The sequence below is a fragment of the Oxyura jamaicensis genome, chromosome 4, assembly GCF_011077185.1.
Source record: "Oxyura jamaicensis isolate SHBP4307 breed ruddy duck chromosome 4, BPBGC_Ojam_1.0, whole genome shotgun sequence".
Lineage (NCBI taxonomy): Eukaryota > Metazoa > Chordata > Aves > Anseriformes > Anatidae > Oxyura > Oxyura jamaicensis.
The window spans coordinates 80,085,906-80,111,606 of NC_048896.1; the positions used below are offsets into that span (position 1 = coordinate 80,085,906).

The window sequence follows — 25,701 nt, forward strand, 5'->3', positions numbered from 1 at the left end:
ACAGAATAAGTTTTTGTTAACACTTTTTGATCAGGGACATGTCATTTAAGTTTATCACCTAAGATTTTTAGCACTGTTAATAACCATTCCACTCTGGTTTCTTCAGTAAACTCAAGCCATTTCTTCTCATACCATTCTGTTCCCCTTAGTAATTTCCCCATTGCTTCCAATTCATTTTTCCCTCTTTCATTTTATCTTTATGGATCTTAATATTTATCAAGACATCTTCATCGCAGCTTACGAGCTCACTTAGGAAACAAAGTCTCAAAGCTCTGTTAAGCTCTGCCGGTACAACTGAAATACCTTCAAATTAGGCTGAAAAAAGCTCAGTAACTATTCTGATGGATTTTCCAACCAGCACATGGATAACTGAAACAGCCCCAGACTGTGCAGGTGTAAACTAAGAGTACTGCATTTACTTTAAGCAGTACAGACAGCACAGGGAAATAAAAAATAAGAATTAGTAAGTCCTATTGCTCATAGTAGAAATTGATTTGTTGATGAATTTACTCCCCTCTTGAACTCAAACTAGTTTTTTGGGGTGTCTAGGAAACAGAAGTCAAAGACATTTTACAGTTTTTCCTTTTGCTTCATCTGACACAATCATTTTCAGCTGAACACTTTAAAAGAAAAACAAAACCACATATCCAAAACACTTAAAGAGACAAACACCAGGGATACATCATAGCTTACACTACAGTATCAGTCTTCTTATAACAGGCAATAGTTATTCTGCTCCCCGTTCAGATATAACCTTTAATATTTTTCTTATATACAATATGCATCTTTCAGAGAAGAAAACTAATCTGCATACCTGCTGTCAAGGTTTTTACAGTTCTGAACATTGTCACTAAGTGGAATTAATGAAAACACAGAATTCAGTACTAGAATGGCCACTTCTGGGCAGTTTTCCACATCCAGTCGATGAAGCAGTTCTAAAACATCCCCTTCAGTAAACTGTAACCAGGCTTGAAGCAATTTCTTCTTCATTACTTCCTTAACAGCATCTAATAATATAAGAATTTAAACAATTTAAAACAGGTTTAAAAAGATCAGCTTTTCCACATAAATACACAAATCTTTTTAGTATATAAGGCCTTTTGGAATTAAGTCATTATTTAGTTGAACTTATGATTCCTTAAAGAAAAAAAGCAGTTAAACAAAAACTACCTATGGGGAACTACTACATATTTGACACCATCATTTTGCCCTATAAAGAATAAATGACACCTCTAACCAAAAATAGCTACGCCTACAGACAGCACCTCATCCCAGAAAAACTATGAGCCACAAATTCTTGTACAGCAATGAAACATTTCAGGGAAGCATTGTTATATACCTCTTCCATTTTAGGCATTTAGTAATTAGCCACTTCAGAGGCAAGATATTACTATGCACACCTTTGGTCTGATTTCCACACAGAATTCTTGTGTTAAGTTAATTACCCAACTGGATTGTGGTATTTACATAAAAATGCTTCAGGTATCCTCTCCCCATTGCCATAATGAACAAATAGTTTCAGTGGCAGTGGCAGTTGCAGGGCAAGCAGGCGATCAGGCCTAGTCAGCATGGATTTACGAAGGGCAGGTCCTGCTTGACGAACCTGATCTCCTTCTATGACAAAGTGACGCGCTGGGTGGATGAGGGAAAGGCTGTGGATGTGGTCTACCTTGACTTCAGTAAGGCATTTGACACCGTCCCCCACAGCATTCTCCTCAGGAAACTGGCTGCTCTTGGCTTGGACTGGCGTACGCTTCATTGGGTTAAGAGCTGGCTGGATGGCCGGGCCCACAGAGTCGTGGTGAATGGAGTCAAATCCAGTCACTAGTGGGGTCCCCCAGGGCTCGGTGCTGGGGCCAGTCCTCTTTAACATCTTCATCGATGATCTGGATGAGGGGATCGAGTGCACCCTCAGTAAGTTTGCAGATGACACCAAGTTAGGTGCGTGTGTCGATCTGCTCGAGGGTAGGAAGGCTCTGCAGAAAGACCTGGATAGGCTGGACCGATGGGCTGAGGCCAACAGTATGAAGTTCAACAAGGCCAAGTGCCGAGTCCTGCACCTGGGGCACAACAACCCCAAACAGAGCTACAGGCTGGGAGATGAGTGGTTGGAGAGCTGCCTGTCAGAGAAGGACCTGGGAGTGATGGTTGACAGTCGGCTGAATATGAGCCAGCAGTGTGCTCAGGCAGCCAAGAAGGCCAACAGCATCCTGGCTTGCATTAGAAACAGCGTGGCCAGCAGGTCCAGGGAAGTGATTGTCCCCCTGTACTCAGCTCTGGTGAGGCTGTACCTCGAGTACTGCGTTCAGTTTTGGGCCCCTCGCTACAAGAAGGACATGGAGGTGCTCGAGCAAGTCCAGAGAAGGGCTACGAAGCTGGTGAAGGGTCTGGAGAACAAGTCTTATGAGGAACAGCTGAGGGAGCTGGGACTGTTTAGCCTGGAGAAGAGGAGGCTCAGGGGTGACCTTATTGCACTCTACAGGTACCTCAAGGGAGGCTGTAGCGAGGTGGGGGTTGGTCTGTTCTCCCACGTGCCTGGTGAGAGGATGAGGGGGAATGGGCTTAAGTTACACCAGGGGAGTTTTAGGTTGGATCTTAGGAAGAACTTCTTTACTGAACGGGTTGTTAGTCACTGGAATAGGCTGCCCAGGGAAGTGGTTGAGTCACCATCCCTGGAGGTCTTTAAAAGACGTTTAGATGTAGAGCTTAGGGATATGGTTTAGTGGGGACTGTTAGTGTTAGGTCAGAGGTTGGACTCTGTGATCTTGGAGGATCTTGATCTTCCAACCTAGACTATTCTGTGATTCTATGATCAGTGGAGTAAGATTCAACAAGAAAAAAGTATTTACAGAAACACCTACAATACATAGATTTTGTCAGGGGAAGGAGAAGTCTAAGAGTCCTTAGTTACATTTTTCCACTAAAGTGATTAGAGTATGTTCTTAGGACCTTTTATTAAACAATATCCAATAAGGGAAATGACAAAGACAATACAGAGTGACAATATTCATCTTTCCTGTTATACAGAACTCAAAAATAAATACAGCATGTCAATATCTTTAAGAGTTCATAAAGTTCTGTAAAAGGCCTCAAAAGAGCTTAATGTTCTACAAGTCAAAGGCATGAAGTAGTAGAATGCAGTAGCATGAAAGACAGTGGAGAACTGACAGCTAAATGCACCCTGAATAGCAGAATTAGACGCAATATGGATTATCTTTTCTATGTCTGGTTTAAATACAAATCCCCATTCCAACACAAAGAAAACATCCAAAATTCCAGCCTAGCAGTCTTGAATGAGGAGATTCCTCTTCTGTTAGCTTGGGACTTACTCAAGCAGGCAAGTTCAATAAAGATATGCACATTTAAGGCTTTGCAAGAATTTGCAAAACAAATCAAAAATGAGGGACACCTAATTGAATTGTATATAAATGCAGCTTATGTTCCAAATAAGCCTCTTTTGCCCAGTAAAGAGGGTATGATATCAATGAGGCTATAGACCCTGGCAGTTATTTTTCCCTTGTGATTCTAGGTGTCAGGAAAAACAAGTCCTCAATAGCTAGTATGAAGAATCATCCTAAGGAAGAGAGAGACAGAGGGAGTATCTTCTCTGAATCAGAAGAGAAGGTAGTTCTATGTCTAACATCTCAATGTCACTGAAATACAAGCTGTGTAGAAAGTCTGTGTCTCCTCAGTAAGGAAATACAGCAAATTCTTGTTCCTTACAGGAAGGATCAGATAAAAAAACTAGTCAAGGTAGCTTCCTTCCCCAGTTTTCAAAGATTACTAAAACAGAAATGCATTCACCTGAAGACAAGTTACCAGTCAAGATCAACTATTAGTCTCCTTTTGTGGGGAAGAACAACAAACGAGAAATGGCTGGTGAGGTCAAACAGCAAACCAGTAGACCGATAAGAAATAGAGTATTTTTTCAGTGTTGGATTTCAAAAACAAAACCTGAAAAGCTTCATTAGATTCCTATAATTGAGAGTAAATGGGAAATAATACTGATTAAAAAGAAGTCATCCTTCTGTGTAATAATTTTAAGTGTAGCTCAATGCAGCATAGGAGAGCACTCAGCTGATCCTCTCCTCCACTGCTATCAAGAACACAATGTGATATCCAGCTAGCCAGGAGGAAAGGTAGCTCAGAACACATGCACGTGTGACACTCCTTTAAGAGCTCTGGTTACCATAGTACTTGTCTTGTTCTGCAAGGGCATACCCTCCTAAGCCACACTTCTTAAGATTCCCAGGCAGCGTATTACTAAGCAAGGAAAATTCTCAGAGTAAGTTCCAGCAGGGCTTAGTACAGGCCTCCCAAACAAAATACCTGAATAACACAATAACACTCAGTAAACTGAGAGTTTTTATTGTCAAACTGAAATGTATAATTACTACTGTTGCAAAAAAAAAAAGTCACTTCCTATGTAGGCAGGACTAGTTCTCTCCCAGACACACGCGACCTTTTGATGTCTTGGCAACAACAGCATGCTCAGTTGTGGGCATGTTCTGAATGGCTCTTTATATAGAAGTGATACAGCGCTGAAGACATCAAAATGAATGAGGGTCAATCAAAAAAGCAGGAAGTAAATTCAAGATAGAAATTTTCTCAATTTGTCGTTTAACTTTCTGAACATACATTACAAACATTTTAAAACTTATTTCAAACTCATATTAGAGTTACATTTAAGTTCTTTAATATACACAGTGGTCACAAAGACATGTAATGAAGCATCTTTGTTTCAAAATACACTTAATTACATTTTTTCCACTTCTGTGTTTAATTACATTGTGGAGTGTGTTTTTTAGTTTCTTTCAATTTTTATGGTATTCAGTCATACTTAGAGCTCAGCGGCTTTCAAGTTTTTTTCAAAATGCAATCCTTTTCTGTTTTATCCACTATCAGAGGACTGGAAACCAAAAAGCTGGAAAGCAGAATTTCTTGTGCTTAAACATTTCCTGACATCTCATGGTTCCCCTTTGAGCTCCTTATTACTGCCATGACAGCTTCCACATAAACGAACCCCAGTACATTAGAAAGTATTCTGACAGACATTTGTATTAATATATTTTAAAAGTATGATCTCTTACCAGATCTGTCATTAAGTCCTTGTTGCAACAATTTTACTCTCTGTGCTATTGAGAGAGCTCTCACGTGAACTTTTTCTGCCAAAACCTTAAAAAAAATAGATATTAAAATACATTTCTACAAGTTTTAATAACTGAATTCATGAGCTAACCATGGGTCTAAACTCTCAGATTTATCCACCCACATAAACCACAAGGTAGTAAAAGCCTGCAATGCTACTGTGACAATATGCTAGTAAGCAGATTCTTGTTCATGAAATAAAATATATAATGCAGTTAACAAATAGCTCAGAAACTTGGCTACTCAGCTCATGTGCGACACCTGGATACGAAAACAACTCTCTGTTGAGGTCCAAGAGCACTTAATACCACCAATGAAATAAGTATGTATTTTTCTTAAAGGCCACTAAAGGAGAAACAATCTATGTTAAGCAAGAACGGATTAGGTTTGTGTGTGAAGAAAATGAACATTTTGTTAGAAGATCTTGTCCTATAATTTCTAAGGTGCCTGACCAAGAAATGTACATGTATATATACACATGAATTACAGTATACATTCTTGCCATTTACCTCTACTTGTAAACACAGGTAACAATTGATTGGGACACCAAAATATGAAGTATTTTACACTAGTACTGCTGTGATTCTAACTAAAATTATCTATTATGTAAAACAGAAGAAAAATTGCTTTGCAAAAATCCCAACATGTACATAGAGAATAGCAGACCACAAATAATGTACTTTTTACTTTCAGATCCTAAAGAGCTGAGTTCTATCAGGAATGTAATTTTTATCAAGCAAGTTCCTGAAAACTTGTATTTAATCAGTATCCTCTCCCACCCGCCTCCACCCCCCCCCTCCTTCTGGTAAATGAAAATGAATTATTTAACTGGTATTACCATTTAACCAGTGAAACATGATAAAAGATTTAAAGCCTTTCCATAAGCCAGTGTTTGAAATTAATTATAAGAGATGCAGTTTACCTCATATGCCAGCTTCCTAACAGCTTCCTTTACATCCATAGTGCGGCCTACAATTTTTGGCAAAGTCCTTGCTGATGGAGCAATACATGACAGCACTGCACGTCTCACTTCTGAATTTGAATCATTTTCAAGCAATGTGTTGTAAACTGAAGGTAAAATAGTAATAAGTTTTTGTAAGAGACTGAAGAATTCATATCACAGAAAGACAGAAGATACTTTAGAAAAATGAGCAGGTGTTGTTAAATTCCTTCAGGTATGTATCTCCTGCAATACTTTTGGTTATATTCTCATCCCTTCTTCAGGCAAAAAGTTAAAAGCAACAAAAAAAAATTAAAATCAGAGAATACTTGAACTCTCCTTCTTGCTCTGGGACTGCCTTGATTCACTATGAAATTTATATGTTCTTAAGTAAGAAACTTAAAACATTTAGAAAACGATTTCAAATAAGGTACTTTAACAACAAAAAGAACACAGCTAACTAACATACTCTAACTTTACAAACCTACAGTCCGCCTACCATAGCACTGACCCTTGAGGTAGAGGTCTAATCAAGAATCATATCATCCAGAAAAGAAACCCACAAATGGCACAAAACCAGCATAAAGAAATGTGGGGTCTAGAGGTACTAACCTCTCAAAGAAACCCATTCATGAGCAAGACAAGACTCAAGAATCAGGGGCTAAACATGCTTAGGTCTACAATCCCAATAAGCAGTTTGCCTCTCTGATATAGCTGACTGCCACCATTTGGACAAAAAGCAGCTATTCTATTACCATTTTTAATCCTCTAAGCACTTTTGTACAAATTCAGGTCAACTAATAGTCAACAGCAGACTCAAAGGGTCTGAACAGAACAACACATTGCATCTCCACCCTAACTTGCAACACACACCATTACCCTTCCTATCTGGCAAATCCTGAAGTTCATGGAACAGCCTGAGCCCACTGTGATTTAAGCCCCAAAGGATATCTCCTTCAGGCAGTTCTGCTTTCTCCTCTTGAACATATGCAACAAGAGTTGCATATGTTCAAGGTAAATACAACCTCCACTCACAAGGATATCCACTATTTACTAACAATTGCATGAAGAATGCCTCTAAGAGTTGCTTACTCAATGCTTCAAAAAAGTGTTTTAAAGTAAGTTAATGTAAGTCAACAAGTTCTTCTTAAACAAAAGAAAATAAATGATACTACTTACTATTAACAACAGGACAGTTTTCATCCTTAGGGTCTTGAAGTCTCGACAGGGCCAAGACAGCTTGAATTCTCACATTCGAAAATTTATCTTTAAGTCTAACCATCATAGCTTCATTAATTTTATCAAATAAGTCATCATCAATCTGAGCATTCTCTGGCATACTTCCCAAAAGCTTATTAACAAGCTGGCATGTTCGAAACCTAACTGCATGGCTTTTTGCGTTGTGAGACTGGGGGGAAATGGAGCAGAGCAGGGAGGGAGGTAAGAACAAGAAAGTATACTTATAACCACATTTTTTTACATTTCCATTACAATGTTATTAATATGCATGCATGAGCTGTTAATATTCTATGTAGAACATTACATATGCATTTCTATATGTCAAAAAACCTTCCTATTTTAATAAGATTAAAAATTCAAAGCACTGAAAAACATTTATGGCCCACCACACGTAATAACAGCACTTTACATAACTAGCAATGCTTTCACAAAGGAAAAAACATGCTCACTACTCAGTGCAGACTCCACTACACAAGCTAACTTACTCTTCTGTCTCCATAAAACATTAAAAGAAAAACAGCAACAACAACTAGTGATCTTGGCATTACCAATAATTTTTCTGTGTCAAAACAATAGCTTATAAAATAACACACCTGGCTGCCAAGTAAGAAAATAATCCATATTTTCCCAGAGGCTTAACCTTTAAAATCTGTTTTGCTAGGAGAGGGGAGTTGTGTTTTTTTTTTTTTTTTGGTATTGCGTGTGTACATGCTTTTGTTTTGTAAGTCATGAAGCACTAGCCTTGCCTTTCTTTCACTTTGAAGTTTCCAGTTTGTAGATAACACCATAAGCATGAGCAAGTTTTCCCCACCATATAAAGTTTTCATTTGCCATGTTAAAGATATAATGGTATTACTGTACCTCAAGAAGAAAATTAAACACATAATTCAGAAGCAAGTTATCATCTTCTCTTTCCTCGCTACTCTCCCCTTCCTCCGGTTGATAAAATGAAGTAACAAATTTAGCCACAAAATTGATCAGCTGCTCCACTGCTGGTTCCCGTTTGTAGATTATCATAGCGTACTTAAGGAAATGAATGAATTTTTCATGGAAATCTGCCTTATCTTCCAACTGAAAAAAAAAATATCAAACCACAGCAAGAGATAACTACCAGGCTCATCCTTCAAAAACAGCCCTTAAAAAACGGTTTTATAATCGGTGCCACTCATTTAAATGTTTAAAACGCTGACGGCAGTACTTCAGGTATAATAACACGGAGTACTTCGGTTGGTTTAACAGCCCCAGTGTCCCTGTGCCTCCACGCAAGGCTCCGTCCCGGAGCTGCCGGTTATTTGCTGCAGTGTCAGGACCGCGCAGGCCACCCTAGGTCCCCATCACCCGCTGTCACCCCGCCTGCTTTCCCGCTACCCGAGCGCCTTCTGGCCCCATTTTACCCTCTCAGCTCGGAAACCCACACCCCAAATGGGGTCCCTATAGCAGCTTGCCGTATCCTGGCTCGTCCTTTAACCGCAGGGCTCCTCTGCGGCACGCTGAGCCGAGACAAGGCTGGAGAGGCCCCCCAGGGGGCCCCTCCACCATTCCTCCTCTCAGCCTCCGAAGCCCGCCGCCGTACCTGGCTGTAGGCGCTCCTCAAAGCCACGACGAGCTTGGCGTGGCTCTGGTGCGGCTTCTGCGCCAGCTGAAAGGCTTCCTTCACTTCTAAAGGCTTCTTCGCCGCTCCCATGGCTGCGGCCCCGGCCCCGACCCCGGCCTCCCCTCGCGCCCCCTACCCCGAGCTCCACAGAGCAGGGAGGCGGCAGGAAGGCACCGGAGGCGGCCCGGGCTGCGCCTCAGAGCTCCCCTCAGCGCTCGCCAGCGCCGCGCGCTCCCCGCCAACGGCCCCAGCTTCAAAATCGGCGCGAGCGCTGCCTCCCGCTCTCGCGAGAAAAGCCGGCGGCGCGTGCACGCCTCCGCGCGCGTGCACGCCTCCGAGCACGCGCGCCCGAGGGGCGGGGCGGCGGGGATGGGAGGGGCGGTGTTGCGCGGCGCCGCGCCTCTGCCGGGCGGGAATATGGCGGGCGGGCCAATGAGGGGCGAGGAAATGGAGGGCGGAGCCGTGCCTCAACTCTTGTGCCGCCATCTTGTGGGGAGCGTGGAGCTGCCCGCGGGCGTGGGGGCGGTACAGGCGTACAGAAAAGGAGGTTTAGAAATCAGCTGAGGCTAGGGAGCAGGCGGAGGGAGGAGCTGGGGGTGTTTGATGGAGGGAGTGAGCGCTTGCTTTCCTCTGGGAGTCGTGGCTAGATTGCAGGGTTTGGGGTTTTCTCGCTGTAGGAAGGCGTGAGGTGAGCTTCCTGCCTGTGGTGGAGCTCAGTTTGTGATCCTTCTATAGCAAGGGTCAGTAAAGGCTGAAATGAAAAGGAGATGGGCCATCTATGGGATATAGAGCTACTGGAGTGAGTCCAGAGGAGGGTGATGAAAGTGATGAGGGTACTGAAGCACCTGTCATATGAGGACCGGCTGAGAGACCTGTGCCTGTTTAGCCTAGAAAAGAGAAGAGCAAGGGGAGAGCTCAGCAACGTGTACAAATATCTGATGGGGAGGTTTCGAGAGGATGGAGCCGGTCTTTTCAGTTGTACCCAGTGACAAGACGAGAGGCAGTAGGCACAAACTGAAGCCCAGGAGGTTGTGGCTGAATATGAGGGGGCAGTTCTTTACTGTGAGGGTGACAGAGCACTGGAACAGGTTGTCCAGAGAGATTGTGCTGTTGCCTTCTCCGGAGATACTCAAAGCCCACCTGGATGCCGTCCTGTGCAGTGTGCTGTTGGTGATCCTGCTTGCCCCAGGGGTTAGACTAGATGACCTTCAGAGGTCCCTTCTGACCTCAACATATCTGTGATTTGGTATTTTGGGAGTATGGATACACAAGAAGAATGTTTAGTTTTAGTGGTATACATAGATGCAAAATAGCTGAGTACATCTGCCAAACTCCTCTCCAGATGCAATCACCTGGAAAGATGGGTATAGCTGCATTTTTCTCATAGGGAGCCTTAGACCAAAGCAAGTGGGGTAGCAAGCCAAGCCCTGCCTTTGTCTAAAAGGGTCTTACTGAAACATCTTTCTGTTCTGTGTCATTTGTAAGGGGGCAGAAATTGTAGGAGTTGTAGCTGCCTTGTTGGAAATAATCTTTGTGTTCTTTCCAGATCACATTTTACCAGTGTTTTTCCCTACACTTTGAAGTATTTGTGTGAACCTACTGTATTCTTCGAAGTGAGAATAAATTCTGTATCTTGTTAAGAAGTGGAAAGTCAGATAAGCTGAAACTCCAGAGACTTGGTTACAGAACATGCTGTGAGACAGGGCGATACTTTACAAGAAGCAAGGTGCAGTGGATGATGAGTCAAGTGGAAACATTCTGAGCACTTACTAATTAGAGACAACAGTCAAAACTGTGGACATAAGCAGTTCACTATGGGCTCTAGGAACTTAGGGTAGTTGACATCTGCCTGTCTTTAGGCTTATAAAAACATGTCTAATTGCCTCAAGTGATAGTAGTTATTTAGTAAGGATGGATGACATACCATTACGAATGAAAGTGGGTCAAATAGGCAGAACCCATCCTGAAGAAGCGTTGGGTGTGTGTGTGGTGTTTTGTTTTTTTCTGAGGAAAAAAAAAATAGAATCGATGAACAGTAGGGGTCAGTATTGTTTCATGTCTGAATCGTCACAGTGTTTAGTAGATTTTTATCAACAAAGTAATGGAATGATTCTCCATTTACAAATGTGTCAAGGATTATGGGTTATATGAGCTATTTGCAGAGAATGGACAGCAGCAGCAAGAAAAAAAAAAAACATAGAAAAAATTATAACCATTTATACATGTGGCAGGGAGATTTTTCAGACATCATATTACCATACATTTCCATATATTTGACAGCTACCTACTTTTTAAAGATGAGTCATTTGTAGTTTCTATTAATCGGTAAAACCTGTGGACCTGGACTAATCCCCTTCTGCTCCTAGAGAGCAGGAAATGGATTCTATATGTTCAAGTATATTAGTTACACAGAATCATATATGTTAAAACAACTATTTCTACTTTTTTTTAGTTGGAGAAACAGTCTTCAAAAACACTGTAATTAAAGGTGAATCCTCAATGAGTTGTGTTTTTTTTTGTTGTTTTTTTTTTTTCAAAAGTTCATATTTTCTGTGAAAATACAATGTGTTTTCATCTTTCTGTTTAAGATATTTGTGCTGGGAAATTAAATTCATCCAGCTTTTTTTCCACCACAGTAGTCTGTTTATGAAGAGGACTGAAATGGGAAGCGAACAGGTAAAACTTTGTGATTCTTGTGGCCTTAAAAACCCAGGACTTTTATTTTAAGTGAAACTAATAATGCAAACCGCATTACTTTTGGTTCACATTTGGCAATCCAGTTGTGTCTGCCTGCGTCTCAGATCTACAGATGGAGATTTTCCCCTGTGAATACCTTGCAGGCCCTTATGATCAATTTCATCCAGGATGTGAGATTTATTTCTTCAGTCTGCTTTAAATATTTCTGCTAGGCTTTGTATTCCTAGATTGAAATGGAAGTCAGGCTTCTGTTGTGACAAATTGAAGTCTAACCTGGTTAGACATACTGGCTTTCAGGGTAAATATGCCACAGCAATCCAGATTTCCATAAAGTGTAACTGTTTTCTTGTGATACTAGCTACTTACTTTAACTGGTGGAAGGATTTGCTGTCAGAGGTTTTGCAGGTCGTGTTTCAGAGCCCTCAGTGTGCTATTAAGCCTTAATGGCTCCTGAGCAGCCTCTCTGGGGTATTCAGCCTTTGCCCATGGGTCCCAGTAACCTCATTTCAGCTCAGCCTTGGGACTCCACTCCTGGTCTGAACTAAATGTCAGGACTCAGCGAGAGCCAGCTGCTTCCTGAGGGATGAGGAGCTGAGGGAGGGCAGGACAAGCATGAAGGTAGTGACTATACCAGCTTGGGCCCAGTCCTACAGTGCCAAGTGAGGTGAGCAGATCAGGCCAGGAGGAGCTCACAGTCCTAACTGAAAAAGGAAAGTAATGATGAAAAGCAGATCTTGGATGCTGCTCCAGGCTTTGGAGGGAAGCATGCTGAAGGTTCTCTCCTTATCCTTCCAAGTAGTGATCTCGTCTGTTAATGCTGTCTCTTCTGATGGCACTCCCCAAGGGCCTTTCTCTTTCCTTTGTCAACCCTGTTACGTGAACAGATAGACCATGACACAGAGTGAGTAAAACTTGCTGCATGCCATTCACTTTGTGGTAATTTCATTGTAGGTCACTGGGTAAAAAGCAGGTTAAAAAAGGAGAGTTGTTGCTATCCCATTTAGTTCATGTTCCAGGGCTTTTATAATTGTTTCATCTGGTGCGTTTCAGTTTCCATATTAAAGTATAAGCACAGTAATACTTCATCCATAACAGAGCTATCATTAGGCAGTAGTAATCAGAGATTCTGTTTGCCACATTCCTCCAAAATGTGTAAATCAGCTATAAAATTGTATACGAGTTTTCAAATAGTTACTATTTTTAGTCAATGAGGAAATCAGTCCCACTTCTGATGGGTTTTGAATTGGACTCCCAAATCCTGTTTGCCTCATGAAGGGGGAGGAAAGGAAAATTGTAAAATAGTTATGTAATCCCATCCTTGTAATTACCCAAGATGTACCAGTGACAGAATCTCTTTATGCTTGTCCTTTTTCTGGCATTCAACCCCTAAACAAGCTTTACTGGAAGCAGGTTAATGAGCTAGGTGGGGGAGGATAGCTGTTCTTACGGGTCTTCTGACTACTTCTCATTCCTCTTTCCAGTATTTTGTTGTTTCTTTTTTCTGTAAGAAGGAAAAAAAAAAAGTCCATGAATTCTATATTGAGATTAAAAAGGCACTCCGATCAAAATGAATGTAAATGGAGATCAATAACAAGACTAGTGATTTAAGAATTAAATTAGTATTTCACTTAGGGATGCACCTTCCTTTGTTGAGACACTGACCTGAGAAGTTGTAAATCTGTTTTACTGATAGGGCTTTGACATTTGAAATCTATCATGACAGTTAATGACTACCTGTATTGTTACACCGTTTTCAAATGCAGATTTTATTGGGCTGGAAAACATCAGCAGAGTCTAATCTGGGGGATCAGTTTAATTTTGCCCTCGTAAATAAATAAATAAATATTCCCACTGTCTTCAGTGGGACTGGTATTCAGATAAATAGTTGAAGAATTGGGCTCTGTATTAATTGTGCTTTGGGAAAGCTGTTTGCAACACACTAAAATAAGGACAAAGCTTATGCATTAAACATTTGCAGCAGAAGTATCTTCTTCGTGTCTTAGAATTCATTAATTGTGGCCCTTTTAATAACAGCTAGTCTTACCTTGTGTATCCGACACTTTTTTCTGTAGGTATAAATAATGCTGGATTGATGGACCTAGGTTTCAGTTGAGATAGTGAGGATAAAGTGGGTGAATTTGATGGTGGGTCACACCTTATCTTAATTATATTGATGTTTAAATTGTTAAGAATTTGAAAGATGTATTATGAAAGCTTTCCGGCCATTTGTTTCAGCCATGTAAGCAGAAAGCTAATTTGATGGGTGGCAAGGATTTTGTAATTGTATCTAGAATTGCACCTTCTCCCACTTGCCGACCCTGATGATGTTGACTTAGAGGCTTTTCACTGACTTTGATGTCTTCAGTGACATTAACTGATCAGCTGCCAGAGATTGTTTCTGACATGAGTCACTTTTATAGACTAAATATGTGAAAAGAACAAGTGCTATTATGTTAACCAGACAATAACAGATTGCTTTGGTACCATGGTAAAAGGGTAAGAACTCAAAAGTTACTTAGTTTGAGTGCATTTTTTTTTTCCAAGTTGTTTCTTTTCTTTGTGACAGAGGGAAAAGGGGGAAAAATATAGAAGGATATATATGTTTTTTATTCTCCTGCAAAGAAGGAGAACTCATCAGAAGTCCTGTTGAATTCAACACTGACTGAGAACAGTAAAAATTCCTTCAATATTACATTATGAAAATAACAGACCTGACACATTTTGGGAGAAAGTGATGAACAGAACATCTAATTTTTACTATGTAACAGTGTCCCAGTCCTCCATCATGGTAAGGGAAAGAACATACTTGCCCGTAGTGATAGTCCATGTGCTGTGTTTTTCCAAATGCTAAGGATGAGGAGACCAAAGTTTGTGGAATAAACGTCTCTAAACTTTAGTATGCACACCACAATCCGTTGAGTTAGGAGGACTGCAAAGGAGGATATAAAAGTTTCAGAAGCTGTAGTGCAGTCTGCATACTGAACAAGCAGAGGGTACTGAAAGTGGAAGGCATATTATAGTCATTTTTCCATACGACACAATTTTGTTAATAAAAAAGTAAATTAGCTAACACACCTGAGCAGTAAAGCTATAAACCTGTGTACAGTTGCTGACGGACTTGAAGACTATGGTGCCATAACTACCTTCTCCCGTATAATTTATGTAAAACAAATGCAAAATATTAATTCAAGCAGAAGCGTGTATGCATGTGTATTTTCTGTTTAGACTGTTCTCGTTTGTATTTTAAATTGTATCTTTGCGTTACACAGCTCCAAGTTCAAGAACATTTTTTTCATCCACTTACGTGTTCACATGGTTCACTTAAAATCCGCTTTTGTATAATACCTGCTTAAATTACCCTTTGTGATGTTCTTGCTTTGTCTGCTTATCCACAGGTGATCTCTAGATCAATTAAAAGAAAAAAATAAAAATAAAAAAGGTCAAATTCTCATTGAAAATCTCTGCTGAAATTCTGTTATTGAAACTGAGTGTTTTCCTGAGTAGCAGAACTAATGAAACCTTGAGCCTCATGTGAAGTTATGTTTTCTGGTTGCATTTGGTGGTGCATGAGGTCTGACAGAAACTTTTCCAATGTTTGAACTGTTAGCTGACAAGTGTTGTCTGGACTCAGAATAAGAATAATTTATCAGTGACCAGTTATGTCCTGCTAAAACACCATCTTGTACCAAAGCCTCAAGTTTTTCCTTCTATTTCCCCAAAGCATAACAGACTGCCTGAAAATAACCTGTTGTTTATTGCTTTCCCAGTGTACCTGAAGTTCTGTGCTCCTCTTCTGTCTGCCAGTGGAAGTGTCCCAAGTCTCCATCCAGGCATGCATTCAGGCCCCATGATGTAGTACCCTGCTGTTCAGCAGACAAAAACCATAAACATTGCTATTATATTATGCTCTCCATATTAGAGTGGTAACACAGGTAACTTATTGCAAGTATTTTTAAAACCCTTTGCATTTCTCTTAAATAGCATTCTATTTTCATTCACTTTTGTTCTTTTTCTGAGGAACCAAGGTAGCTAGGAAACTGTTCTAGCCCTTTGTGTTCTCTTGATTGTCCTAATAAGCTTGCCAATTTTGTCAAAATTATGCATATAATTAAGTTCCTGCATATTTTTTTCCTCAAATCAGTGACCATGTAGAGAAGATAATATAACTGTACATTAGCAGAGTTGAACTCTTGTGTGTACGCATCTTTTAGACACCAGGCAACTGACAATGGAGTGCCCTTATGTCGTAGTCATAGAAAAAGTTCCAGTCCCAGGCAGCAGCATCTTGGATATTAAGGTAAAATAATGAAGATACCACACTTAGGCATTACTTTGTGCAAAAATTGTTTCTTACCTTTTCTTATTAATGTGCTCTCTGGACTAAATTCCCTTCCCTGCTTAGTATCTTCCATCAGCTGTGACTATCTTCATTTTCCTTCCTGGTGTTTTCTTTCTACAAGTTTCTCAGTCAGTCTTCACTCACACTCCTGGAGTGAAGATTCAGCCTCCAGAGCTTTAGAGTCCCTCTTTTTCTCCCAGCAGTTAAAGGGTTTGGTTTCTCTGTCCCAAGATGTTCTCTGCTTACATCTTCTCACTCCTCCCTCTCCCCCCTGCTGCCTGCAGGCATTCTTCTTCTGCCCAATCTGTTTCCTCTTGGACTGCGTATTCTTAACAGGACCTACCTTATCCCTTTTTGTCCTCATCGAGGATTTCCTTTTTTTTTCTGCAGATTCCTTTTGCTCTGCCCTTAGCTGGCACTGGGTAATTCTCCTTCCCAATTCTGATCACAAGAAGCTCTTTTTCAAAGCCACGGCAAGTAAAGTGGAAGCTTCTAGCTGGAGAAGGTACTGCCAGGAGGTGAGAGGGGGCTGGGGAAGCCGCCTTACCTGTGTGGGACGGGGGAAGAAGCAGCCTCTGTCCCCTCTGCACTCGTCTGGGCAGAGATGGGGCTTGCTCTCTGTGGTCCCTTGCACTGGCTGTGGTGATACATCGCAGGGTGTTGAGCAGCTCTCAGCTTCTCCTACCTGTTCATTCTCCTTTTTCTTCTCTACCTCTGTTTTCCCCCTACTTTGCTTTCTCCTTCTTTACCTGTCTCCTGGACTTGTTTAAACATGTCCAGTAAGCTTTTTCTTCTTTCACAACACTTTACTGAGCCATTATTAAAAAAAAAAAAAAAAAAAAAAAAAAAAAAGCTTGCCTTTTTTATGCCTTTTTCCTGCTTTTGCTGTGCTCTAACCTATTTATTTTTACATTTTGAAGCGTGGTGATTTTGAAGAGAATGAATTGCTTCAGATGAAGAAAAAGAGCCCAGCAATATTGTCCATTTTCCTCAGGCTACTTCCCAATGTGTTTAGTGCATCTGAGGGGAACTGGCCAGTCTCTCTGAGTAAGGCAGGCTGACCCGCTCTGGGACACCTTTCTGGGGCTCAGCTATGTGTTTGAGGTGGCAGAACTGCTTCATTCTGCTTTCAGCAGAGCAGCAAGAATTGAACTAGCTTTCCTTCATCACTTTACTGGTCCATCTGGACTTAGAGGGGATTGCCAAAATAGCAGAGTTTGTGAAAGGTGCCATAATCCTCCTCTGACAACCCCTGTGATCCTTCAGCAGCCCAGGAAGGCAACATGATTTAATCTGCAGACGATCTCTCTTATTAGATCCTCAGCAATGTCTGTGCCGCTGCCTGGCTGGCTGGCTCAGCGTATCCTGTGGGGAATTTGTAGCATCCAGCCGCTGGCATCTTCTCCTGGCGGAAGCTCAACCATTTGAAAAGAAGGGGAGGAAAAAAAAAAAAAACACACACACACCACGATCAGGAGGCTTGCACATGCTGTTCTCTGCCTCCTCGCCTGGGTGTTTTGCTGAAGGACTGGGACATCTGCACAGAAGGGAGAGAAGCAGCTGCTGCAGCTTGCCCTGTTGGGGGCTGAAGTTCCTTCAGTGCTTCGGGGGTTTGAGTGTGGAGAGGCGAGCAGTGAGGAGAGGCTCGCACTGCCCAGAGCATACACAAACGGACTTGATTAAAATATTTCCAGCCTAATGGCCTCCGGCATAAACAAGCTGCATCAGCCCGGGACTTGCAATGGATCTAAAGCCCTTCGCAGCAGCCCAGCAGAAGGATGCAATAAGGAAATTCACGTGAAAATGTGCAAGAAGATTGCCCAGCTCACCAAGGTAGGTCTGCCCGTGGCAGCCTTCCCAGCGAGGTGAGGCTGCCCCAGCCTAGGCTCGGAGCTGCCTCTGCCCGTGGCCCCTGCCTGAGAGGAGGGCAAGGAAAGCACCGCTCTCCTGTAAGGTGCTTCCTGAGAGCATCCCTGTGCACAAACTTCGTTTCCAACAGTTCCCTGCAGGTGCTATGGACCAGCCTTAGTGGGTTGCCTGTGCGGCTGGCGACCTGGGTTTCACATTCAGCAGCTCTAATTAATGGAGAGCGACAGGGAGAAGAGCTCAGGCTATGCGAAGACATAGGGTTTGTCTTCGTGTCTGGACTCTGCTCAGATGAATTGACGTCAGGGGCTTTTTCCTGGAAATACCAAGATGTCATTTCACCTGTATTTTATAGATTCTCATGTGATTTTGTTGCAAAGCTGCAGCCAAAATGTGATACTAAAGAGTATTACTTCTTGTCTTGTGTTTAATTGTAACTGATGTGCATAAACAGAAGTTCATTAAATGACCTTAGTAAAAGACAAGAGTTGGAGAAGACAGAACTAGATGATGTAATACGTGGTACTAAAACTTTCAGTCACTGCCAAGCTACACTAAGAAATGTTTGAATATTTTCTTGTTTAAAAAAAAAAAAGAGAGAGAAAAAATCTGTAGCAGATGACAGTTACCTTTTAATCTATTTTTATGCTTCACCTTTGTTAGTGAGAAAAAGCTGTTTCGTACCCCTGGTTTATTAATCCCACTTTTACGCGCTCTGTATCTTTATTGCATTTTTGCAATGCAAAAACAGTGACTGTAAATGCAGGTCAAACAATAGGAAATCATTAAAATGTTTGAATTAGAATAGCTTGCTAGAACAAATGCCATTGTTCTCATCTAATGATTGCCATAGATGATAATTTATATCAAGTATTATACATAGACTAGAGCTAGCTATACTTACACATGTACTAACTGTATATACTTACTATACCTATGCCAACTTACCAGTGCTTTGGTTGTATGTTTCTATATGAGCACCATAAACAATTTGCTCCTTACTTTTTGCCCACAAATGCATGTTGATTCTGTGGTAATTGTAAGCTAACTGTCAATATTTTTTAAAATTATTCTTAGAGATAAGTGCTTTCTGTTTATTAATACCATTCCCTACTCCTCATACAGAGTGAAATGTGCATGGAAAGATGTCTGTAAATCAGATTATGATTTTCCTAAATTTATTGGTCCCTGTCTGGTATTCAGTTGCTATCTTAGATTGATATTAAGTAAAATTTGACCATAAGTACCGCTCAAAAAAATAATGAAAAAAAAACTTTCCTTAACAGAAAAGCAGTAGCTGTGTCTCTTGTGCTAACTGGGAGCTGATTATACTTCAGAGTAGAAGAGTTGAGGAATTACCAGCTCCCTCTTTCTGAGTAATCCATTTCTCAACATCTGACCTAGAGCATATTGATGAGATCTGTGCAAAGAAACCCTTCTTCAACTTTTCAACTCCACAAGCTGAATTCATATTCTGTAGAGATCTCAGCGCCTTCCTTTCTATGTAACAAGATTCTTTTTAAAGTCTCTCTAATCTAAACTCTTTTGAGGGAAAGAATGCCTCATTCCATGTAAAAACGATTAGATTAGTTTATAAAGATAGACTTAGAGTTGGGGAATAAAAACTTTGAGAGCTGTTTTTGCAGCAGAAAGGCAAAAATTTTACCTCAGAACAAAGGATCCTGGAAAAATGTTAGTGAGGCTTTCATCAAATGATATGTTCCTGATAAATTTCTACTGTTAAAAGGTGGGTGGGGTAATTTCTACTTTTAATAGAAGTCCCCATCTGGATACTTTTAAGTCATCTGAAATAAAGTTGTTTTATACTTGAAACTCAGAAAAGTACTTCTGAAAAGCAAATCATTCTGTTTTAGAATGTGGCTTTTCAAGAACCAATTTTCTCTGCTATAACACCATGATTACAGAGAACTTGGGGCAGGATTTGAATTTTAATCATACACTTTCTTTTCTATATTTTGAGTATACTATTGCTATACCAACAGCAAACAGCTATGAAGTAAAATCTGAGATTGCATTAGCAGAAAAATGGGTATATGAAAAATGTGTTATAATCCGTTTTGGCCTAGGAACTTTGAGAGCTCCTTTTTAAATCACTCTCATCTCTTTTCTGTTACAGTTGGGATAACCATAATGAATTCATTCGGAGTTTTAATTTGCTCATAGCGCTCTCTTTTCCTGTTTCTAACAGTATGACCTACTGCTGTCTGTCATCACTAGGACAGAAAGTTGTAGCTGTACGACAATTTAATTGATGGGGAAAGAATAATCTCCACATGGACAGTGGGAATGAGTGCACCCTCAGCAAGTTTGCTGATGACACCCAGCTGTGTGGTATGGTTGACACACTAAAGGGAAGGGATGCCATCCAGAGGGACATGGACAGGTTGAAGAGGTGGGCCTGTGCAAACCTCACGAGGTTCAACAAGGCCAAGAGCAAGGTCTTGCACCAGGGCAATTCCAAGCACAAACACAGGCTGCACAGAGAATGGATTGAGAGCAGCACTGGGGAAGAAGGACCTGGAGGTGTTGGCTGATGAGAAGCTCGACATGAGCCAGCAATGTGCACTAAAAGAGGGTAGGTTTAGTTTAGATATTTTGAAGAAATTCTTTCCTATGTGGGCTGTGAGGCACTAGCACAGGTTGCCCAGAGAGGTTGTGGATGCCCCATCCCTGGAGGTGTTCCAGACTAGGCTGGATGGGGCTTTGGGCAACCTGGTCTGGTGGGAGGTGTCCCTGCCCATGGCAGGAGGGGTTGGAACCAGATGGTCTTTGAGGTCCCTTCCAACCTGAACCATTTTGTGATTCTCTTCATCCACTCTGCATTGTGGCAGAAGAAATGAATACAAAACGTTTAAATTAGGTGTATGATACATTCATTGCATTCTGTTTCTGTTTTATAGTCAGTGGTGGCTGCCTCCTACTCAAAGGCAAAGGAGCAGCATGCAGAGGCATCAGTAGCAGAACCAAGCTGGGCGAGGTGATGGTTTCAATCACTGCGTGAACTGGTACGATGTTTGTTGGTACTGGGAATCTCCATAAGGAATCAGGGCACAGAGATCTTGAAAGCAGCTCTCATTCTACTGTCCTGCTGTTTCTGCTTTTGGAGAGGTAGAATACAGCAAGTTTTCACACCTTCAGTCATGTAGTGCTTTTTCTGTTCTGCACGTTTTTTGCTGTAGTGGTAAAAATACAAACCTCCAGAAATTCTACTTCAGGTGACAAACTACTGCTTTCTGCTTTCTGTAGGCCATATGGAGGCCGTTTATGAGATTTTTAGAAGCCTGCCCCTCCTTTTCAAAGACTGACTCTTACCACTGTTGACATTTCACTAAGCACGTTTGTTCTGTTGCATGTTCAAGGAGTTCAATGCAGACTGCATTGCGCCTGCTCCGTTCTGCCTTGCCAGTACCCGTCTGTACTTGCAAATGATCTCAGTGCTTGGGAGTCTGAAATTAAAGGTGCAGATATCAGATGGGAATAGCAATAGTTGTAGTGCTCCACTAGTGGAATAGCTATCCACTAAACTGAAAGTGAGGGAAAAATGCATCTGTTTGAAAGTGTGAAAATAAATAATTTTAATTGCCAACTAATGGGATTGGAGTCTTTCATAAGCAGAACTGACTTGAGGGGTGACTTGGATTTAGTAGATGCAGAGAAATACAATGTGGAAAAGCTGTGTATTCAGTATGGCATATTTATAAACACAGTCAGGCTCTTCCTTTCGCCCCTCCTCCTACTCCCCCTCCAAAAAAGTAAGGTGGCTTTTACAATTCACAGCGGAATTAGTAACAGACTCTTGTTTACCATTAGACATCTGGCTTCCCATATTCGAGGTACACTAAGGAAAACAGCAGGATTTTATTGTTCATTGTGCAGTTTAGTTTATTCTTTTAAAGCATTAGCTTGTGGTACTAAATGAATATGAGAATAACCAGGTTTTGTTTTAAAAACATATTCTAAAAAAGAAATTACAAATTAAAACCTAAAGTTTTTAATGCAAGTAAAAAATGTACAAGACCTGGTAATATTAGTGACTTTGGATGAGAGGTGTCTGGGTCTTCTGGCTATTGACATTAAAATCAGGTTACTTTGCAGCTATTTCTCAATGAACTTGGCTTTGAGTTTTCAGAAGGTAACTTACGAGATTTAAGAAGTAAAAAAATTCAAACAGGAAAGTTCTGCTTCCTGATGAGAATGCCCATCCGTAGTTGTCATTCACATACACAGATGATACACTTGTTTGGTAGGTAACTTTCTGCAACATTTGAATTAATAGGGACTTCAGCTGGTACATTTGCATGATTGTAGCAGAATGCACAACTTTGTACCAGTGATGAAGCTTAGTCTTCTCCATCAAGCACTTCACCCTTGGTTCGCTCTTTTGTGCATACCAATTCCTTGTATTTCCAGTATGTTTAGCAGTAACATGGAGTTACAAATGTGTGGTGAATTTTATAAGAAGCATTGGGCTCCCTGCTGCCTTAAGCTATGGGTTTCTAATATCCACTGGCTATTACAGGATTTTCATCTGCTTACAGGTTCTCAGGACAGTTCTTTTCACTTGAGATAGGATGAGGAATACAAGTGAATTCTTGAAGAAGAGTGCTTAGGAGAGTGGATCAACATTCAGTGAAAAGGCAGCCTGGACAGAGCTGGCAACCACTAGGTACAGTACAGATATCCGTGATATTCAGGCTTCTCTGCAGTGGGGCTCAGGCAAACCTAACGCTCTGGACTGCACTTCTGGAACCGAGCCTAGTATGAATAACTAGGATGGTGACCTTATCTGGTAGTCAGAGAGCTCCCTAAGTCACAAAACAGTTCTGTTTCCTTCTTAGAGACAAATTCCTGAAGACCAATGGAGGAATAATTTTAATGAGGAGAGATAGTTACTCATTTTCTCTAGGGGTTCATGGGACTCTTTATTGGGAATTTGGGAGCTTTGTTGCAAGAAACACATTTTAAATTGTAGTATTTCTGGTTAAATAGATTCATATTTTTAAAAAAATCAAGCAGTCTGGTGAGAATTCTGTGTATGTTGAATCCTGTGGGCCTAAATGAAGGAACAGAGTGCCAATGCAGGGAAAAGTTAATTGCTGGTGAAACACAGTAAGAATCCCTTTTTTTCACCTGCAGGGGAAAAGAAACGACAAGTGGGAGCTAGTGTGTTCTTTTTGTACAAGAAGCAGCATAGGCAGATGTTCCTTAATGGCTCTGTGTGGAGCAGCTGAAAATGTTACGTACTCTGGCTGCTTAACACCACCAGTCACCAGAAGGTTTATTGCCCTTCAGCTCAGTCAGCAGAGTAGAAAATATGAACATTATTTAATAAGCTTCAGTGGGAAATGAGTCAGATAAGCAAAACCCACTTTCATTAGTTGTCTAAGGAAGAATGTCTGACTTTTGCACAAAAGTGTATGAGATCCACTAGCATATTCTCCAACCCTGCAGAGAAGGACATGGGGGCTATGGTGGATGAAAAATTGGATGTGAGCTGGCAATGTGTGCTTGCAGCCCAGAAAGGCAGATGTGTCCTGGGCTGCATCAAAAGCAGCATGGCGGCAGGTTGAGGGAGGTGATTCTCCCCCTCTGCTCTGCTCTCGTAAGACCTCACCTGGAGCCTTGTGTTCAGCTCTGGGGCCTGAAGGACATCGACCTGTTGGAGTGGGTCTAGAGGAGGACCGCAGAGATGACCAAGGGGCTGGAGCACCTCTCCTAAGAAAAGCTAAGAGAGGTGTGAGGGTTTAGGTTAGAGAAGAATGCTTAGAGGGTGTTTATAAGAAAGATGGAGAGACTTCTTACAAGGGCATGTAGTGATAGAACAAGGGGTAATGGTTTTAAGCTAAAACAGGGTAGATTTGGATTAGACAGTAGGAAGAAATTATTTATGCAGAGCATGGTAAGGCACTGGCACAAGTTGCCCAGAGAAGCTGTGGATGCCCCATCCCTGGAGTTGTTCAAGGCCAGGCTGGATGGGGCTTTGAGCAACCTGGTCTAGTGGGGGGTGTCCCTGCCCATGGCAGAGTGTTGGTCTAGGTGGCCTTTAAGTTCCCTTCCCAAGCCATTTTGTGATTCCATTATTTATTTCTATTAGTTTCACTCTAGAGGTGGAAACTTCTGGGAAGAATTAGCAAATCATCTGTATGCGTGTGAGCACATAGATTATTTACACCACTCCAGTGTTTTGCAGGATAGCTGTATATCAGATCATTCAATCTTTCCTATTTTATTTGCCATAAAACGTGGCTGATAGGTTGAGGATGGAAATATGATCAAAGTCCAATGGTTTAATCTGGAAGCACCCATCATCTGAGCAGCTGTAACTATCTGAGCATTGCTGTTGTCTGCCTGTGTTCCTAGCTGAAATACGTTGTCTTTCTTAACTAAGTTTAAGTTAAGTTCATTGACCTCATTTACTATGATGTATTAACAGTACTCAGTAACCAGTGCTTGCCGTGGCCCAGCTGATGTGCAATTAGTTGTTACGCTACCAGAGCTCTACTGTGTGCTTGAGGCTTTTTGATGTCAGTTCTCTAGAGCATTCATTCAGCATTCTACAGAAATGAAGCAAAATGGAGCAGCATAAAAACTAGGATCACGCTTTTGGAGCTACAATAATTTTCCTTTGGGCAAAGAATATAAAAACTGGTTTCCACATAGGCAAAGAAGGAAATAATCATTTTATAAAGCTGCTTACATTTTGTCCTATAAAGACTAACAAAGTCAGCTGTCAATATCCCCATGATGTATTTGATGATGCATTTGTTTGGATTATTTTTACATACAGTTTTCTATTTGGATTTCAAAGGTAGCACTATTGTTGCCTGTTAGCTGACAAAAATATGCAGATAAAGATTTCTTAACCTGTCAGCAGTACCATTTCCTTGCAGAACTGGAAGGGAACTCCAAGATCATTAAGTCCATGTGCAATGTCATGTAATAGTGTTAACTAGTCAAAAACAGTATTAAAGCCACTATTTCTATTAGGAAGTAACCCAGAATCTTCTTATTTAGATGGCTAGAAACTGTCATTTAAATTAATTCAAGGTATATGAATGGCATCTACATATTGGAATTACCTTCTTAACATATTTTTATATATTATTAGCATTATTATTAACATATTATTATATATTGTTATATATTATTAACATATATATTTGTTACCAACTATATCAAGTTTGCAGAAAATCTGACAGCCTTAGTAACTGACAACTAAAAGCTACTTCATAATGTAAACTGCGTATCAAATTTATCAAATATATCCCTATCTTGAGGCCCCCATGTAAATCACTTCTTCATAAACAAAATGCATTTTCTTAATATGCACATTACAGGCAGTAGGTATTCAAATATCTAGTGATCCACTAATTGCGCAAAGGAAATTTGCAAGGTTATAGTTTATCACATTCTATCTTTTCTTCATGGATAACGTCCAAAATTACCCTTTTCAGTGGCTTTATAACTAAACCTTTCTTCTAACATTTTCTTGAAGCATTATAGAGATGTCAGCATTTTACAATGGAAAAAATTATACCCAAGTTAGAAGTTATTGCCTACTCAGCTTTCCCACTTAAATACTCTGAAGTTGTATATTCAAGCTTTTGAACACTTCAGCATTGCATGTGATATATGAAATATTTTCATCCATAAAGCGATGTGTTCTTGTTTTCCCTGAAGTCATGTCGCCTTAGGTAAAAAAGTGTTTGTTTTATTAAAACAACAGTTACACTGAGGTAGAACTACCTCTTATCTCAAGCCTGCAGTCAGATCTTAACCACATTAGCTCTCACTGTAGCAGCTCACTTGTTTTTCCCAGGTGTGTACCACCAGGCTGTCTCTGTGTGCTGCTGAAGA

The 25,701-nt window shown here is 40.9% G+C and overlaps 2 protein-coding genes across 5 annotated transcripts in view; one reads left to right on the forward strand and one right to left on the reverse strand.

The window, feature by feature from the left end:
* The window catches only part of NCAPG (non-SMC condensin I complex subunit G), a 28,144-nt gene extending 18,806 nt beyond the window's left edge, over positions 1-9,338 (reverse strand). The window contains exons 1-6 of the mRNA XM_035326134.1: positions 8,901-9,338; positions 8,189-8,398; positions 7,268-7,496; positions 6,071-6,216; positions 5,091-5,175; positions 815-1,007 (exon numbers count right to left, since the gene is read on the reverse strand). Of these exons, the coding sequence (XP_035182025.1) occupies positions 815-1,007; positions 5,091-5,175; positions 6,071-6,216; positions 7,268-7,496; positions 8,189-8,398; positions 8,901-9,011 (974 nt within the window). The 5' untranslated portion in view covers positions 9,012-9,338. The remainder of the gene's footprint in view (positions 1-814; positions 1,008-5,090; positions 5,176-6,070; positions 6,217-7,267; positions 7,497-8,188; positions 8,399-8,900) is intronic.
* Positions 9,339-17,041: 7,703 nt separating this feature from the next.
* Positions 17,042-25,701, forward strand: part of FAM184B (family with sequence similarity 184 member B) — a 39,000-nt gene continuing 30,340 nt past the window's right edge. For all 4 annotated transcript variants that reach the window (XM_035326135.1, XM_035326136.1, XM_035326138.1 and 1 more), the window contains exon 1: positions 17,042-17,790. In XM_035326135.1, the coding sequence (XP_035182026.1) occupies positions 17,656-17,790 (135 nt within the window). In that variant the 5' untranslated portion in view covers positions 17,042-17,655. The remainder of the gene's footprint in view (positions 17,791-25,701) is intronic.